Raw genomic sequence first — 17559 nt, forward strand, 5'->3', positions numbered from 1 at the left:
TCTGCTACACCTTGCACTCATATAATTATGGAAGCCGCTAAAATCCACTCAGTTGTGCAGCAGTAAGTTTTTAACTACTGTATATAGTTCAGTGAGGTGTTGGTGGGGGGAATGTTTGCACGTAAACACAAACTTGAGCCTCCATTTGTGCACAGAGGGATTTTGTTGCTGTTCAAACTGCTAATTGATTTCCCCTAATAATAGAATTCTAATCTGGTACCTAGGAAGCAAATGGCGATGCTTCAGTAGCTTTTAATAGAAAATGTTTGGCTATCGCTGTGCATATGTACACATGAGATTGGAGTGAGGGAGATCCAACCATATTAAAATCTAATCCTCTGTTCTTATTTATTCTAGCATGCCTGTAATTAATTGCCTCTGAAGTATGTTACCGTGCTTGCTTGGGTCAAATACATCTACAAACGACATCTCATGGTCAGGGGATAAAAAATGCTTCCAGAACACAAATGACTTGGGGGCAAAAAGGATCTAGCTCAAATGTACTTGGCAATGTGCTCGGCCCCCATTGCAACCCTGACTCTACTCTGCCAGAGGAAAGGACAGGCTGCTATCTGTCTGGTAGAGCTGGGTAAGAAACTAGCCCGTTTTCTAATTACAAAGGAGCTCATCTTTGCTTCATTTGACTAAGGCAGCAGAATGTCCAAGGGATTTAGGGCACAACTGCATGGTACATGAACAATGTGAATCCCCTAGAGTAGAGTTCATTGAGGCAGGGTCTGGAACAAAGGGCAGAGCCACGCCATTCAACACACCTTTCAAGTGTGTGGCTTCTCCTGAATAACCCTGGGACCTGTAGTTTGTTAAGGGTGCTTTAAACTGTAGCTCTGTGAGGGTGAAATGGCATTTCCCACTTTGGGCAGCATTATGTGTTTTAAATGTGCATTAAGTATGCTTTAAATGTCAAAACAGAAGACAAGAGGCATTCAAGGAGGTCAGGTGCCAGGTAATCCATCAAAAGGAAAAGCAAAGGGAACCATAGGCTAGAACCAAAGTCTAGCACAGGTTTTCCAAAGCTTGGGTCTCCAGCTGTTTTTAGACTACAAGTCCCATCATCCCTAGCTAGCAGGACCAGTGGTCAGGAATGATGGGAATTGTAGTCCAAAAACAGCTGGAGACCCAAGTTTCGGAAACCCTGGTCTAGCAAGAGGTGGCCCATAATGCGGCATGAATTGCTGCTCAAGCAATGGCCCAAGCCTGGCCTGAAACTATTTATATATGGGCCATGACTGTCGGAGCCAATAGTGTGTACAGAGGCAAAATGCTTTTGCAGCTTTAGTAGCTGTGCATAGGTGTGTCTTGCATTACAGCACAACTGTTCGTGATGCTGGAGTTGTGCCTTCTTTTTCATCTGGTTGCCCTAGGAACCAATAGGCTCTCTGCAGGATGGGGAGCTATGCTAGAACTTAAAAAGGTGTTTTTCCATGTGGTACAGCTGCTGCTCAACAACTAGAAGCAGCAGAACAGAGATACAGAATCACCTGGTATGAAATGCATTGGAACCTGCTACCTGCCTATATGATGTTGTCTTTGCTTGCTAAAGTTAACATCCTATGCAGGGTGGTTTGGTTTCATTGTCGCTCTCTCCTTGAAACCCATCTCCCCTGTGCTGAAGTCAGACCCTGGTATTCATTCATGCTGTTAAAGCATGCTTAAATCTCTTTACGCATTTCTATTTTTAATGTCTCACAAAAGACCAAAGTCAGCACCGAAAGCTGGGAATGAGAAATTTCAGAAAAAGAGCCGCTGTGTTTTTTTCCTCTCTCTCATGCCTAGAAGGCTCCACAGATTAATAATGAGATAAATTAAGTGTCAGTAAGAGGGGGAAATGTGTGTCTGCAGTGAGTAAGATACTGCTCTCTAACTTATTCCCAGTCATCTGGATAATGTGACTCACGGCCAGTGCTGTGGGAGGAAAGAGGACAGTCTATATCCTATGACTGATGGGCTTTGCAAAGCTGATTAGCTGTTGCCCTAAATAAGTACAGTATGTACAGAAACACCAAAAGGGCCATCAGCTAGGATCTTCCCCTGCACAAGCTAGTGTCAGGTGCTTCAGGGCTTAAATTGGTATCCTGAGAAGCAAACACTTCCTCTCTCTTTGTAGGAATCAATGGGTTGTGTATGGTATCCTGAGCTCAATTGAAAACACAGGATTTATGTATCTGAAACATGCAAAGATTGGTTGAAGCCTTGGAGCTGTACTAATTTGTGTGGTGAGAGGTGAGGAAAAACATGTCCCTTTATCACAAAGAAGCATCCTTTGGATACCTAAGATATAAACATTAAGTCTCCTTTCACAGCCATGTCATATCCAACATTCATGTGAGGTAGGTTTGGTTGAGAGTTTGATGACCGGCCCAAGACAGGTAATGAGCAATTTTTTATTTCAGACCCTCCAAGTGTCCCTATTTTCCAGGGACAGTCTGGGATTTACAAGAAGCCGTCCATTTCTGATTTGATCCTGGAATGCCCCACTTTTCCTTAGGACGTCCCAATTTTCATCAGAGAAATGCCAAAGGGTATGGAGTTATCCAATCCCCAAGCCATCTGAAGGCAGCCCTGGAGAGTGAAGTTTTTAAAAAATATTTAATGTTTTATTAGGTTCTTTTAAATATACTGGAACCTGCCCAGAATGGCTGGGGCAACCCAGTCAGATGGGCGGGGTATAAATAGTAAAATTGTTATTGTTGTTGTTATTTAATAGGACCTCCCTATTTTCATCAGGGAAATGTTGGAGGGTGTGTTATTTTAAGGGACGCGGGTGGCACTGTGGTCTAAACCACAGAGCCTAGGGCTTGCTGATCAGAAGGTCGGTGGTCCGAATCCCCACGATGGGGTGAACTCCCGTTGTTTGATCCCAGCTTCTGCCCACCTAGCAGTTCAAAAGCACATCAAAGTGCAAGTAGATAAACAGGTACCGCTCCAGTGGGAAGGTAGACGGCGTTTCCGTGCGCTGCTCTGGTTCGCCAGAAGCGGCTTACTCATGCTGGCCACATGACCCGGAAGCTGTCTGTGGACAAACGCCGGCTCCCTCGACCTATAGAGCGAGATGAGCGCGCAACCCCAGAGTCGTCCGCGACTGGACCTAATGGTTAGGGGTACCTTTACATTATTTTAAAGATGAACAGAGTATATTCTCTTTGTTTATCAAGGGTGGTAAAATGTCCCTGGACAGAGCTGTGTGAGCCATGTGGCCTGGACTGCCCTCACTAGCCTAGCCTGCTGCCCTCAGGAAGCTCACCTTTCTATCACCAATGCTGATGAAAAATTCAGTTGTCAGTCTGTACTATATGTGAAATTGGAGGGCACCATCCTGTTCATTGCCACAGAGAGCAAAATGTTTTGGGCCAGTCCTGCGATGGGGATTTTCATTTTGTCCCCTGTTAATCATTCCTTGCTCCACACTAGCAGTTCTTTCACATTACACTAATATGCTCTAGTATCTAGTCTGGGAGTTACTGAGCCTACAGCTAAGGGAATGATATTTCTAGTTTGAGAATTCCCTGGCTGAATAATCTTAAGGAAAGCAGCACTGTATCTAAAGGATCCCTTGCTCCACCCGCCATGCAAAATCAGTCTGGCCAAAGTGATGCAGCCTGCATGTCTCCTTTCTTTTAACAACAACAACAACAACAACAACAACCTGTCCCTTTGCTTCATCTAGTTTGTTCCAGGTTAGAATATGATTCTCATACCAGCATATATATATTTTTTTTAACGCTGAAGTGCCCTCTAGTGGCTAACATTATCAAAACTATTTTGGCGTTTGAAGCTGGTGGTTTAAAATAAAACGATAAACAATCAACTGTGTTTTAACTGTATCCCAAAATGTCATGATCAGGTATCACATTTTGAGATACTGTTAAAGCGTTGTTGGTCTGCCTCTCCATGCCTAGAGTAAAATATATGTTTGACAGTGAAGCTTATGCTTTTCCATAATCTCACTGGGGTGGAACAACATGTTATGATGTGAACACAGGGCTCATCACATGCTCATCTTCCAATGTGATATATTGGAATGTGATATATTCCAGCATATATAGGTGATATATTCCAACAATGCTTGCTTTGCACTCCATGCAGAAGAATCAGGTGCACAAAAGAATACAGAATAAAAACCAGAAATTGCAACATTCAGAAACTAGGGCAAGAACATTTCAGTCTCCTTGGACACTTTGCTGCTGCCCTGAAAGTTGCTATTCTTCAACAAAGGAATTTCAAGGGGAAATTGCAACATGAAATTGCTGAAGAAGAACTTGACAGGAAGCCTATTTCGCTTCTTTAGGCAAAGATGGAGACAATGGTGTCCTGTATCACTCTGCAGTGCCAAATCCTATGGTTGCGAATAGTAACTTTGCTTATCTTAGGGTCAAACTGCTATTTAAGATAAGCGTGACTTTGTAAAAATGTGCTTAAATGGGCCATACAGACCCTATTCTGAAAGCTGTCATTTTCTTGCCAAAAAACAGCTCCTATTCCCACCCCTGTGCCAGTTACTGCAAATACCGTAAGCCCCTTTAGGATCAAAGAAATTTGGGATCAAAAAGAGCTGACAAGGGGATTTTCAGCAGAAAACTGATGTGGGATCCCAGTCCACATAGGGAGCCCCATGTAGACCAGACCCTCGGGGTCATATTTTCTTCAAGATTAAAAGAGACCCATTTAAATACACTCTTTATGAAGCATATTTATCCTGGCATGTAGATTGGCCCTTAAGTTTTACATAGAATTGTTGCAAACAGTACTTTTTGAATTACCGTGTCATTTGGTCAAGCTGTTTAAAAAAGCTTTTCCAAATGCCAGCCAGGATAATACTTTGTGCATCTGATGAACAGGACTCTAGTTTGTGAAAGCTCACATCACAGTAAATCCCTTAGCTGTTGCTGCTGCTGTTATTGTTGTTATCATTATATCATTATCATTATATTTGTACCTCGCCCCCAACATCTGACTGGGTTGCCCCAGCCACTCTGGGCGGCATTTTGATAAATGATTTGGATTCTCTTTACGTTTAAACAGAAACAAAACTGCCTTTATGTAGGACTGGAAGTTTACGTTTGCTGAGATTAAAGGCCCAAAGAACTAAAATATCTGCAAGGCATTCCCTGATGAATTTTTACAAAGAGGCTTTGTTGGACTCTGGGATGAATGGCTTATTGGAAGGTGGACAGTGAGCATCCTGGACCATTTTAGCACATAGATAAGAGCTGGAACACAATACAAGTTAATTTTCTGGCTAGTGATGTAAAGCTACAGGGTATATCAGACATATCAGGAACAGTATTTCTATCTCTTTTTTTTCTGCAGACAATGTGTTTAAATAAGAAACAAATCTTACATGGACACAGACTGTAAGATTGTCAAGACTGGAAATTCCAAATAAGTTCATTTTCTGCTGGAAGTACTTGTACCAATAAGCATGTGCCATAATTAAGTCAACCAGTTCTTCTATGCTCTTTTAATATATTTTGTATATATTTTAATAAAGTTGTATCTGAATAAATCCTCAGATAGGGAGGAGATAACAACAGGCACACCTGAGGTTCAATTCATGCACATTCCTAACAGCTTTTACAGGATTTATATAGTAAGGAACCTGTCCCCTCAGTCCAGTGCAATTTTCAGCACAGCAAAACTGCACATGCGCTAGTAATCCGAACGGTTTCAGTGAACAAGAGCAACATCGGCATCAGCTTGGCACTGTCCCTTGTTCCACTAAACTCCTTTCTATGCAGTTCCAAACAAGTGCTGCTACACAAGTAATTCCCATGCCCCAATAAAGCCCCAAATAGTGTCAGTTGAGGCAAAACTACTTTGCATGGCGGTTACAGGACCTAATTTTTCAGATGGAAATTCCGCTGAGACCAATATGCTCTTTGCCTATATTGGCTCATGTGGAAGCAAGCAGCTGACCAGAGCCAATATTGAGGACCCTTTTAGTCTGGTGAAAAATGTGTTACCAGCCATAGCTGTCAAATAGCTGAGACAGGATTCCCCTCTAGTGTTATTCTTCCCTCAAATGCTTCACAGTTTTGTGCGAACTTACTCAATTGGTGCTAGGAAGTTTTATTTTTTTTAACGTTCTTATGTTACATGTGTATACATTGTCATATTACATTACATGGCGTATTATAATATAAATTTCAACATGTATACAAAGTTTATATACAAACTTTATATACCTAAAGAAAAAAGAAAAAAAGACAAAAAAAAACTATTCCAAAATCATATATGTACCAACACTACAAACTTCCTGTCAATCACGTTGTATATTCCTTTTTTACAAATGAATGTACCCTTATTAGTATATATTTCTTTACATTTTATCTAATACATTCCTATACCAATATGTACCCTTAATCTTATTTCTCAACTCAATTTCTCTCCAATGTCAATCGAATGCTAGCATAGATAGTGAACCTTTACTGTATTTCTGAACATATATCTTATATCTATCCCTGGTGCTAGGAAGTTAACGGAGCCAGCTGGCCTATCAAAGGGATTCATAGAATAATAGAATTGTAGCATTGGAAAGGGATCCGAGGGTCATCTAGTCCAGCCCCCTGCAGTGCAGGAATTTCAACTAGAGCATCCATGATAGATGGTTGGCCATCCAACCTTTTTTTTTTTATAAATATTTATTAAGAATTTTTATAAGAAAAAAGCATAAATAACAAACAACATTGCTTATGTCATACACAAAATTTCATAACTCGTTTGGACTTCCTCACGTCTCCCGCTCCCACTTACATTGTTAAAAAAATTTTTTTCAAGCAAATTATCATCTTGTTTACAATCTTATATCCACTCGTTTAAATATAATCTGATAGTTCTCCCAAAGGAATTGTCTTTTCCTTAATCTCACTTATCATCTAATTTCAATCTAGTTTAGTGGTGGCCAATTATTTATGATCAAGCATCCTTCTTAACATTCAATCAAATTACAATATTTTTGTAAATAAATTTTGAATTTCTTCCAGTCTTCTTCCATCCTTTCTTCTCCCAGGTCTCGGATTCTGCCGGTCATCTCTGCCAGTTGCATATAGTCTATCAGCTGCATCTGCCATTCTTCCAGTGTGGGTAGATCTTGAGTCTTCCAATTCTTGGCAATGAGTATCCTTGCTGCTGTTGTTGCATACATAAAAAATGTTCGGTCCTTCTTTAACACCCCCTGGCCGACAATACCCAAGAGGAAGGCCTCTGGTTTCTTGGTGAAGGTATACTTAAATACCTTTTTCAGCTCATTATATATCATTTCCCAGAAGGCCTTCACTTTAGGGCAGGTCCACCAGAGGTGAAAGAATGTTCCTTCATTTTCCTTACATTTCCAACATTTATTATCAGACGAATGGTATATTTTGGCAAGTTTAACTGGGGTCATGTACCATCTATATATCATTTTCATTACATTTTCCTTCAAAGCATTACATGCAGTGAAGTTCAGCCCAGTGGTCCACAACCTTTCCCAGTCCTCAAACATAATGTTATGCCCGATATCCTGTGCCCACTTTATCATAGCAGATTTAACCAGTTCGTCTTGTGTATTCCATTTTAACAGCAGGTTATACATTCTTGATAGTACCTTAGATTGGCCATCCAACCTTTGCTGCAAACCTCCAAGGAAGGAGAGTCCACCACCCCCAAGAGAGCAACCATTCCACTGTTGAACACTTCTTACTGTCAGAAAGTTCCTCCTGGTGTAACTTGTAACTCGAATCCATTACAGTGGTAGTGGATGTGAAAGGGGATCCGTTCCAGACCCCCTTCGCATCCTGAAGCGAACGGAACCCGTATCTGTGTGTCTGCGCGTGCGCGAGTCACAATTCACCACTTCTGTGCATGCGCGTGACATCATTTTGAGCGTCTGCGCATGCGCGAGTGGCGAACCCAGAAGTAACACGCTCCGTTACGTCCGGGTCGCCGCAGAGTGCAACCTGAAAATGCTTAACCTGAAGCTACTTCAACCCGAGATATGACTGTAGTTCCAGTCCAGTCCTACACTCCAGACCAGGAGAAGACAACCTAGCTCCATCTTCCATAGAATCATAGAGTTGGAAGAGACCACAAGGGCCATTGAGTCCAACCCCCTGCCAAGCAGGAAACACCATCAGAGCACTCCTGACATATGGTTGTCAAACAACCTTTCTCCCTCCTCTATGTGACATCCTTTTATATATTTGAACATGGCTATCATATCACTCCTTAACCTCCTCTTCTCCAGGCTAAACATGCCCAGCTCCCTTAGCTGTTCCTCATAGGGCATCGTTTCCAGGCCTTTGACCATTTTGGTTGCCCTCCTCTGGACACATTCCAGTTTGTCAGTGTCCTTCTAGAACTGTGGTGCCCAGAACTGGACACAGTACTCCAGGTGAGGTCTGACCAGAGCAGAATACAGTGGCACCATTACTTCCCTTGATCTAGATGCTATACTCCTATTGATGCAGCCCAGAATTGCATTCCATGTGAAAAGCCCTTGAGATATTTGAAGACGGCTAGCTTATCTCTTCTCAGTCTCTTCCAGAAAAAACATACCCACCCCTAATATGTACTTCCCTAACATGGGTCTCTGAACATCATCTGTGTTACTGCCATGGATTCTGTTATGTAGGGCTGTGTATGCATTAAACCACTTTGAGCTGTTTTGCAATAGGAAATAAAATTAGTAATTTTTTGGAGTTTATTCCAGTTCTGGTGCACTCCCAATTGCTAGTGTTCGAAGCCACAATCGAAATGTATCCTGCAGTTTTTGATAAATATTGCTGATACTGATCCACTGGGAAGATAAATCTATATAGTCACCTTTATTCAACGAGTAGAAGTCGTGACAACTATTGAAACATAGGAACGGGTAGCTTATAGATTGTGTGTAGGCATATTTGAAAAGCATTTATATATTTAAAAGGTTATAAATAAATGTACAGTATACGTCTTAGAATAATATTTTCATTTATATTTGTATTAGACAAGTATGTATACAATTATAATGGAGGGGTGTTGTGGTTGTTTTTTTTAATGCACGTTTTAGTACTTCATTATTATTTTTTCCTTGATCTTGTTTAACTGAAATATTTTCTTCATTTTAAAAAAAAAAAGGGGCGGGAGAGAAACTCCTCAGTCCAGCAGCGATCCCTCCGCCGCCGCCCTCTCCCCTCACGGCCCTTTTGCCAACTGGCCGCCTCAGCGCTCGGGGAGGTCACGTGGGCAGGGCAGTCAGTTGCTCGAGCGAGCCGAGGGGGGCGCGAAGCGAAGGGGGCGGGGCGGAGGGCGGGGCCTCCTCTCTCTCTCGCGGGTGCTATAGGCGGAGCCGCGAAAGCCCTTGAGGGGGAGGAGCTCCGTGGTCTCTCCGGTCCGTCCGCCGCCGCCGCCACCGGGATGCGACGGTCGGGCTTCCCGCCGCCGCCGGCGCTGCTGCTGCTGTGGTGGTTCGTGGCAGGTACCCCCGCCGCGAGTGTCCCTCTGCCCTCTGCCCCCTTCACCTCACATACACACACTCTTGAGGTACCGGGGGAGGAGTGAGGCCGCGTTGCCACGGTAACCAGGGGAGGGTTGGGTTGCCACCTTCTTCAAGCAGCCCCTGCTCCTCTGCACCTTCTGGGAAAGGTCGGGCTTCGGCGCACGTGAGCGAATGGCAACGCTCGCCTCGGCTCGTGCCCCTTCTTGAAAATGGGGTGGGGGGGTTGGATCCAGAATTGGGTTTTGTGTGTGTGTGTGTGGATTAGTTTTCTAGTTCACTTGGCAACAGGGCAGGGTCGGATTTAGGTTTGATGAGGCCCTAAGCTGCTGGAGGTCATGTGGCTGGTGACTGGGAGTGGCCACTGGGACCACATAACACCTGTCCTGAGAGATCTGCATTGGCTCCCAGTAGTTTCTGAGCACAATTCAAAGTGTTGGTGCTGACCCTTACAGCAATAAACGGCCTCGGTCCAGTATACCTGAAGGAGCGTCTCCACCCCCATCATTCAGCCCAGACACTGAGGTCCAGCACCGAGGGCCTTCTGGCGGTTCCCTCACTGCAAGAAGTGAGGTTATAGGGAACCAGGCACAGGGCCTTCTAGGTAGTGGCGCCCGCCCTGTGGAACGCCCTCCCTTCAGATGTGAAGGAAATAAGCAGCTATCTTCTCTTTAAAAGACATCCGAAGGCAGCCGTGTTTAGGGAAGTTTTTAATATTTAATGCTGTGTTGTTTTTAACACTTGATTGGAAGCCGCCCAGAGTGGCTGGGGAAACTCAGCCAGATGGGCGGGGTATAAATATTATTATTATTATTATTATTGGGCCCTTTATATGTCCAGCTGTCAACAACAAATTGCCACTAATTTTTGTGTTGAATATATGCTATATAGTAATTCATGGACATCATATGTATCCAAAATGGGGACGTGGGTGGCACTGTGGGTTAAACTATAGAGCCTAGGACTTGCTGATCAGAAGGTCGGCAGTTCGAATCCCCGTGACGGGGTGAGCTCCCGTTGCTCGGTCCCTGCTCCTGCCAACCTAGCAGTTTGAAAGCACGTCAAAGTGCAAGTAGATAAATAGGTACCTATTGGCAGGAAGGTAAATGGCGTTTCCGTGGTTCCTCAGAAGTTGCTTAGTCATGCTGGCCACATGACCCGGAAGCTGAACGCCGGCTCCCATGGCCAGTAAAGCGAGATGAGTGCCGCAACCCCAGAGTCGGCCACGACTGAACCTTATCATCAGGGTCCCTTTACCTTTATGTATCTAAAGCCATTTGCACATAACAAAATATGTATTTTATGAAGGTATTGTTACAACCAGTCCATGCAGAATGTAGGCACCCTGTATATAGAAATGAGCAAACCAGTGATATTTTAGGGAGCAGGCTAGCAGGCTTACTAGCCTTACATCATAGGAGCCTACACAACACAAAACACCGTTGCTGTATGTAGGTTTTGTTTTATTTGTTTTTTTTATCTTATATTTTGGAAATGTACATCCAGGTGTTTTTTTCCTTTGAATTTTTTGGGGGGCCCCAAGAGAGTGGGGCCCTAAGCTATAGCTTGTTTAGCTTATACGTAAATCCAGCACTGGCTGCGATGCATGCGAACAAATGGCTCGTGTTACTTCTTGCAAATGGTGGGGTAGTGGATCCAGAATTGGGGGGGGGGGTTGGATCAGTTTTCTGGATCAGTTGGCAACAGGGTTTAGGGAAGGGGAGAAGGAGGAGAGAGGTGTGTTCATGGCAGGTGTAGGAATGGCGTGCTGCTCTCATAACCCGTGGCTGCTCTTTTCCCTCAGGACTCCTGTTGATGCCTCCTTCTGGGGAAGGCCTCTCCGAGGTAAGTTTAGGGATAGCAGGGAAAGTGGGGAGTAACAAGAAGGACTACCATCGGTGTCCCACCATCCCCATCTTCTTGTGTCATCTTCCCCAACCTGCTGCCCTCCAGATGATTTTTGGACAACTCTCATCGACTGATGGATGTTATCGTCCAGAACATCTGGAGGGCAGCAGACTGAGGAAGGTTGTTCTAGTCTCTCTCTCTCTCTCTCTCTCTCTCTCTCTCTCACACACACACACACACACACACACACACACATATGGTGCAGTGGATTTTGTTCAGTCTGCATTCATATGTGGAACTAATTCACATCCCTCGGCTAAAACATGGATAGGAACGTAAATTATCCTCTGCATTTCACGCTTGCTAATTTTTCAGTACAGTCGCCTGCTCAAAAAACACCCCCAAGTGGGTTTCTTAAAAGGTGTTTTAGGATAAAATATATTTAGAAGTTGAACTATGCACATTGAGAGAAAAATAATGTTTAATGTACTTAAATACAGATAACTTAAAACTTGTGCAGGAGTTAAGTTCTGGGGGTTGCACATATACGTCAAACCACCTCCCTGGAAGTGCCTCTGTGTGAGCAATCTTTCCTTCTGGACCCAGCATGCTGAACAGGTTGTACCCCACCCCCCAAAGCTCTGGAAGGCTTGTGGGATCTTGCAGGGCCGTACAAGATTTTGCTAGAACCTCCCAGTGCCCAGTAAGCAAGTTTTCTGCACCAGGAAAACCCTGTGCAAAAAGAGCTTTTAAGCTCTCCACCTTCTGCACATTTAATTTGCGTGATTTGAACCACATAAAGTTGAAATTGCGCAAGCTAAATGCATGTAAATTGTAAGTTACCTGTATATCAATATATATGAATTTTTGTATAGCTTTTAAAAACACATTAATGAAGAAACAGAAGGGAACAGACATATGAATTAATACGTACAAAACTGATGCAAATTACAAAACTGATGCAAGAGATTCAACCACACCGAAGCTCAGCATGCAGTTATGGGTACCACCTAGCTTGTCAGATAGCCCCTTGCCTGCCCCTGCCCCCAGCTGCATGCATGGCGTGGGGTTAGGTTTGCAATAATGGCATTCCTACAAAGTTGTCAAATGTGAATTTAATGGAACTCATGCAATATGTGGATTGAGTTGTGAACTCAACTTTCACCATACCTATCACTCCTCACAGCCACACGTTTTTATCATGCTACTTTATCTGTGTAAACTGATCCTGTGTGTAGGCTTGCTTCATGAAAATTGGGATTTTTGAGACTTGAATAAATATTTCTGAATAAATATTTCAAAAAAATACAATTTGAGTAAACATCAGTACTGTAAATCTGTTCATTCTCAGCCCAGATGCGACTTATATTCTCTACCTGGATGCCCAAGGAACTTTAATCCTGTTTGTGGGACTGATGGAGAAACTTACGCAAATGAGTGTATGCTTTGTGCTGCAAACAGGTAACTAGAAACTAACTGATTCTGGCTGCAGGTTTACAGATAGTCAACCCGGGCTTTTAGCTAATTCATACTTTTGAAGCTATTGGTAAGAAGTCTTCAAAACTTTCATACTTCATTAAGTGGACCATCTCTTTACGTCAGTATCCTCTCTCCAGAGTTAACCATTCTCTGAGAAGTAGATGGGAAGCTTCAGAAAATCATGGCGCTGAAAGAGACAAAAGACCACTTGGTACATTCCCCTGTGTACATTCCCAGTTCAAAATACACAATTCAAATTATAGTGTTTCAGAAATGGTGTACATGCACTACAGAAGAGATCGGAGGTCCATGGGAATCTTAACCATCAAGTCAATCCCCACACTGCAGGTGGAAGGAAAGCTTGAAAAACAAACAAGGTGCTTCCAGGTCATTTTAATAGCAAACTTGGTGGCCCTGTGCCAACTAACAGGCAGGGGAGGGGTTTCTGCATACTTGGAAGAATGAATAAGAAGAGCTGCATACATATAACACCATCGTATAGGAATGGAACATGAGAAAAAATTAAGTCCTACAGCAGTGAAAAGAGGGATGGGTGATTGGACCTGGAGGATCTCCACTGATTTACAGCACTGCAGTGCTTAGGTTCATGAAGGACTGTTTGTCTTGCAGAACATCAGTTGCAAATTCTCAGCTACCCAGATGGTGAGCGAGGTTAAATTCCTTTCCAACACTGTACCACTTCACCTGAACACCTTGCTGCACAACCCCATGATACACAGTTCTAGTGATCAGGTTTCGAGTGATACAAAGTGGAGGGAGGTGACACTCCTCACCTTGAACCTCAGGATGGTGACTTGGTAACAATACAATAAAATACAAATACCTTCATTGGCATTACGAGTTAAAACATTTCAAAACACTAGGATAAATTTAAAAGGGACAGGAGTGAGGCTGTTGAGGATCACAAGGTTCTTGATTGTTCTGCTTCACCCTGTCTATTCCCTAGAGGGATGATTCATTAAGAACCCTTTCAGGTAAGATGGAGATTGAAAAGGAAACCACTGGGGCAGTAACGTCCTTGTCCCTATCCGCTAGGAAGAACCTCATTTGGCTTTCTCTCAGACCCTTGGGTTGCAGATCCAATATCTTGCTCAGCATCTGTTTGAGGAGTCTGCTGTGCAAAGGGCTGTCCAAAAGAATATGGTCCAGTGAATCTGGTACTTCCTGATTACAGACACACAGGCGGGCTTGATAAGGAATTTGCAAGTATCTACCTGTGGTCACTGCAGAGGGGAAAGCGTTTCGTCTTGCTAGCATAAAAGCTCTTCGTTGGGAAAGAAGTAGTAGGTCTTTGAACTCCCAAGTCATTAATTTTCTATTCCAAATATGTCAGCCAGTGGATCCAGATGTGGAGTCATCCCAGAGGAAACTTAATTGTGTTCACCTCCGTGCCTTGGCTTCTAGTTGAAGCATAAGTATGTCTCTGGCCAGAGCAGGCCCACCCATGAAGTGGTACAGAGGGGGGTGTGGCAGAGGGGAGCAACAAGAGGCTGCAATTCCCATTTTACCTCACCCTTGTCTCTGGTCCTAATGTCAGAGCAGAGTATGAGGCTTATAGAACTTAACCTCAGCTACACGTTAGCAGAATGGGCTCTGTAGGAAAACAGGTGCTTTTCTGCCACCTTCGCTGCACTTAAAATGTTCCATCATCTTCCTACTGTTTCATTTCCTCGAGGTTAGTTGGGTAAGTGAGTTTTTATCCCTCAACATTCCCTTGTTTCCTTATGAGGCCTATAACACTACCACAATAATACCTGGATGAGGATCCTTGCAAAAATGTTTTTTTCTCTTGAGATGGGAGTCTGGCTGTTTCCACACTGGGTACATTCCTTGGAATAGCTAGGGTTTTATTCAATCCCTGTTTATGAAGCATCTACATAATGTTGTAATCAAACAATTATTCTCTTGTGTCTCTCCAGCCCACCCCCGGTTCTTGGGTCTCTTTTCAGACTTTAGAAAATTGGGCTTGGTTTTGGAAAAATGGAAAAGAAGCACTGTCTCCAAGAGGTTTAGATCTCTTTAAGGCTGCTTTCCTTTTTGAAAAAAGACATGCCATTTGATGACTGCAGGGACACATTGGGTCACTGAGCTTATTGCTATGCATTTGCTTTTGTAAACCTTCATTATTATTTATTTATTCAATATACGTATTTACTATTTCTCATTAAAATAATACCAACACAGTATACAACGAAACAACTACTTTTTCTGTTAGTGCCATTTTGTCATTGTGGTTGTTAAAAATATATATTTTTTCATTTGCTCTAAAATGCTTTTTCACACATTTTTTTATTTAAATATTAATAGCACTTTAAATTTACTTTTTAAAAAATATACTGCCTTTCCAGTCACCAGATTAGCACACCAAATTGATTTATTTTTTTGTAAACGAATTGCTTAGCTATAAAACACTTTGTAGCAATTATTGGGTAAAATCTCCTAAGTACAAAGCACTTTACATGCTGATAACTGATTTACAAAATTGGAGAAATTACATGCTCAAAATTGTCCCTTTCCAGCCCAAATGTCTATCATGCACTCTAGTGCAGATGAAATGTAGCAGGAGAAATACACTAAGTGCTGTTCTCCGCCCCCCGTACACAAACACACGACAAGTCAATTATGGTTCTATAGGTAGCTTAGTGCAGATGACTAATGCTTTGCCATTCCCTTTATTTGCATTCTCTTACAGAGAACATGAAAAAAGTGTACAAATTGCCTATAAGACATCGTGCTCATGAGATAAGCTTCAAGAAAGAGACCTCTGTAGCCTGCTTAGTAATTGAAACCGTATTTTAAAAGTGCCTTCCAACTGCTGCAACAGAAACAAACTCGTTTGCTCTACCCAACTTTTGATTTCGCTTAATACAGGTGTTCTGTTGAACAAACAGGTGTGTGGCTTTGTGTGTGTGTATGCTGCGATGCAGCCATAAATTACAATCTTTGGAGATTCCACATCTTCTCTTTATTGTGTTCCATGTCCTGGTGATTTTAGCTTCTACATATAAACAAGGGGTGAGTTGCAAGCTGAAAACCCAGGAATCACATGGCTACTTCAAGCTGTTGTAGAACATGCAGGTGGGTGGCCGCAGTGGAAGAGCCCACTTGGGACTGCCAACATCATTCACTGGTTAAGGGGTTGTTCCTTCTTGAGCAAAGAATGCATGAACTCACAGGGCTTCAGGGAGAGGGAAAGAATGTGTGCTGCTAGCATGGCTTCGTCAGCTGCCAAAGGAAGCGAGGAAGGCCAAGAAGGAATCGTGGGAGGGACTAGCTGTGTCTTGAAAGACAGTCTGAAGGGCAAGTAGTGGTAGTTCTGTAACCCTCTGGTCTGAAGCATTTTTTCCACCCCACTCCCAAGCGTACCCAAACTCTGTAAACATACTGAACATAAATCAATTTACTTGACTTTCATTGTGCCAGCTTAAGTGCAATTCAACATGGGAAGTCTGTGACTTTTTATTTTTATTTTTTAACCTCCTAGGGGGTGGGGAGGAGCCATGTCAAATCTGGCTCTCAGTGGGGTTAATTGTTATTCTCTTCCTATTTTGGGCCACCATAAAAGGCTAAGTTGTATCTTTTCTAAAAACACAACTTTATGCAAAAGTCACACTGGACTTTGCATTTTCATATTTAAAGCTGTTCCCAATTTGATAGTCTCTGGGTGTTTTCACTTGTTTCAGTTCAAATGAAAACATAAAACATACATTCAAATTCCAAATGGCTTTCTTCCCGTTCTTGTTCTGCTGCAATAATTACACATTTGAATAAAACAGGGGATGCACAAAACAGTAAGAGTTTATTAGCAAACTTGCAAACAAACTTTTGTTTATTATTATGGAGTAAGCCCATAGTTTGTTATTATTGGTCTTGTGGCTATGTCTCCAGCTTATTACTGGTCCTATAAGGCTGCAATTCTATCACATGCAATGGGGTTTACAGCCCATTTTGGGGCATGTCTATTCAGCAGAAAGCATATTGTACAGTAGAATAGAATAAATGAGAGGGAGAGCTCCTGATAATACTGTTGAGTTGTAACTCATGTATATTGCATTTTGCAAGTTGTCTCGTTTCTGTAGCCCAACTTGCTTACAACCCTAATTTATTGAGAGTGCTTTACATATACAGATAGCACTTACTGCATTCTAGGCTGGTGCGGTCCATCTTCACTAGACTATTTAATTTTCAGAGAAGCCAGTTTTTAGAGACAATAAATTTCGGTGGAGATAAAATCATGCTCTGAAACACCCAGCGTAACATGGGGCAAAGTGAAATGAGCCCCTTGTCCTGTTCAGTATTACTTACGGAGCTTAATCACAAGGGGGCGCTCGCCCCTTCTAAAAGTCAAGAAGAGGCTAGCTATTGCAGAAGCAACTTACACCCAAATGCAAGCAGCCTGGCTCTCTCAAAGCCCCCTGTCCAGGCACAGCCATGTCATTCTCTTGATAGAACTATTACTGAAAGATTCCACAGCACAATATACATGCAGGGCACTAGTGTGGCCATGAAGGACGCTGAACAGGCAAAATGGGAAGCAATTTGCATAGGGTTGCTAACCCTTGTTTTTTAAAAGATATATGCATAGTTTCAAGGGTTTATCAACATTTACCTTTCCTCTGTTCTTTCCAGGTACACTCTGCAGTTTAAAGCTCCATGTCCAATCACCGTTTTTTGTGCTTTTTTGCTCTGGAGCTTTCACTGCAAAAACCTGCTCTTTAACACTCAGTCGGAACAAACGT

The 17559-nt window shown here is 42.8% G+C and overlaps 1 protein-coding gene across 1 annotated transcript; it reads left to right on the forward strand.

Moving 5' to 3' along the window:
* The first annotated feature begins 9270 nt into the window (after nt 1-9270).
* SPINK2 (serine peptidase inhibitor Kazal type 2) lies at nt 9271-15768 on the forward strand. The gene is made up of 4 exons (XM_083720045.1): nt 9271-9454; nt 11277-11317; nt 12672-12781; nt 15513-15768. The coding sequence occupies exons 1-4, from the start codon at nt 9394-9396 to the stop codon at nt 15559-15561; spliced, it is 261 nt and encodes an 86-aa protein (XP_083576171.1). The 5' UTR covers nt 9271-9393; the 3' UTR covers nt 15562-15768.
* Nucleotides 15769-17559: the final 1791 nt, after the last annotated feature.

This window comes from Podarcis gaigeae (assembly GCF_964106915.1).
Source record: "Podarcis gaigeae genome assembly, chromosome: 17".
Taxonomy (NCBI): domain Eukaryota; kingdom Metazoa; phylum Chordata; class Lepidosauria; order Squamata; family Lacertidae; genus Podarcis; species Podarcis gaigeae.

Excerpts from the sequence above, each read along its gene's own strand:
- SPINK2 (XM_083720045.1), top strand. The coding sequence starts at position 9,394 with ATGCGACGGTCGGGCTTCCCGCCGCCGCCGGCGCTGCTGCTGCTGTGG. Across the intron at positions 9,455-11,276 it reads GCTGTGGTGGTTCGTGGCAG|GACTCCTGTTGATGCCTCCT; the intron begins GTACCCCCGCCG and ends CTTTTCCCTCAG. Across the intron at positions 12,782-15,512 it reads ATGCTTTGTGCTGCAAACAG|AGAACATGAAAAAAGTGTAC; the intron begins GTAACTAGAAAC and ends ATTCTCTTACAG.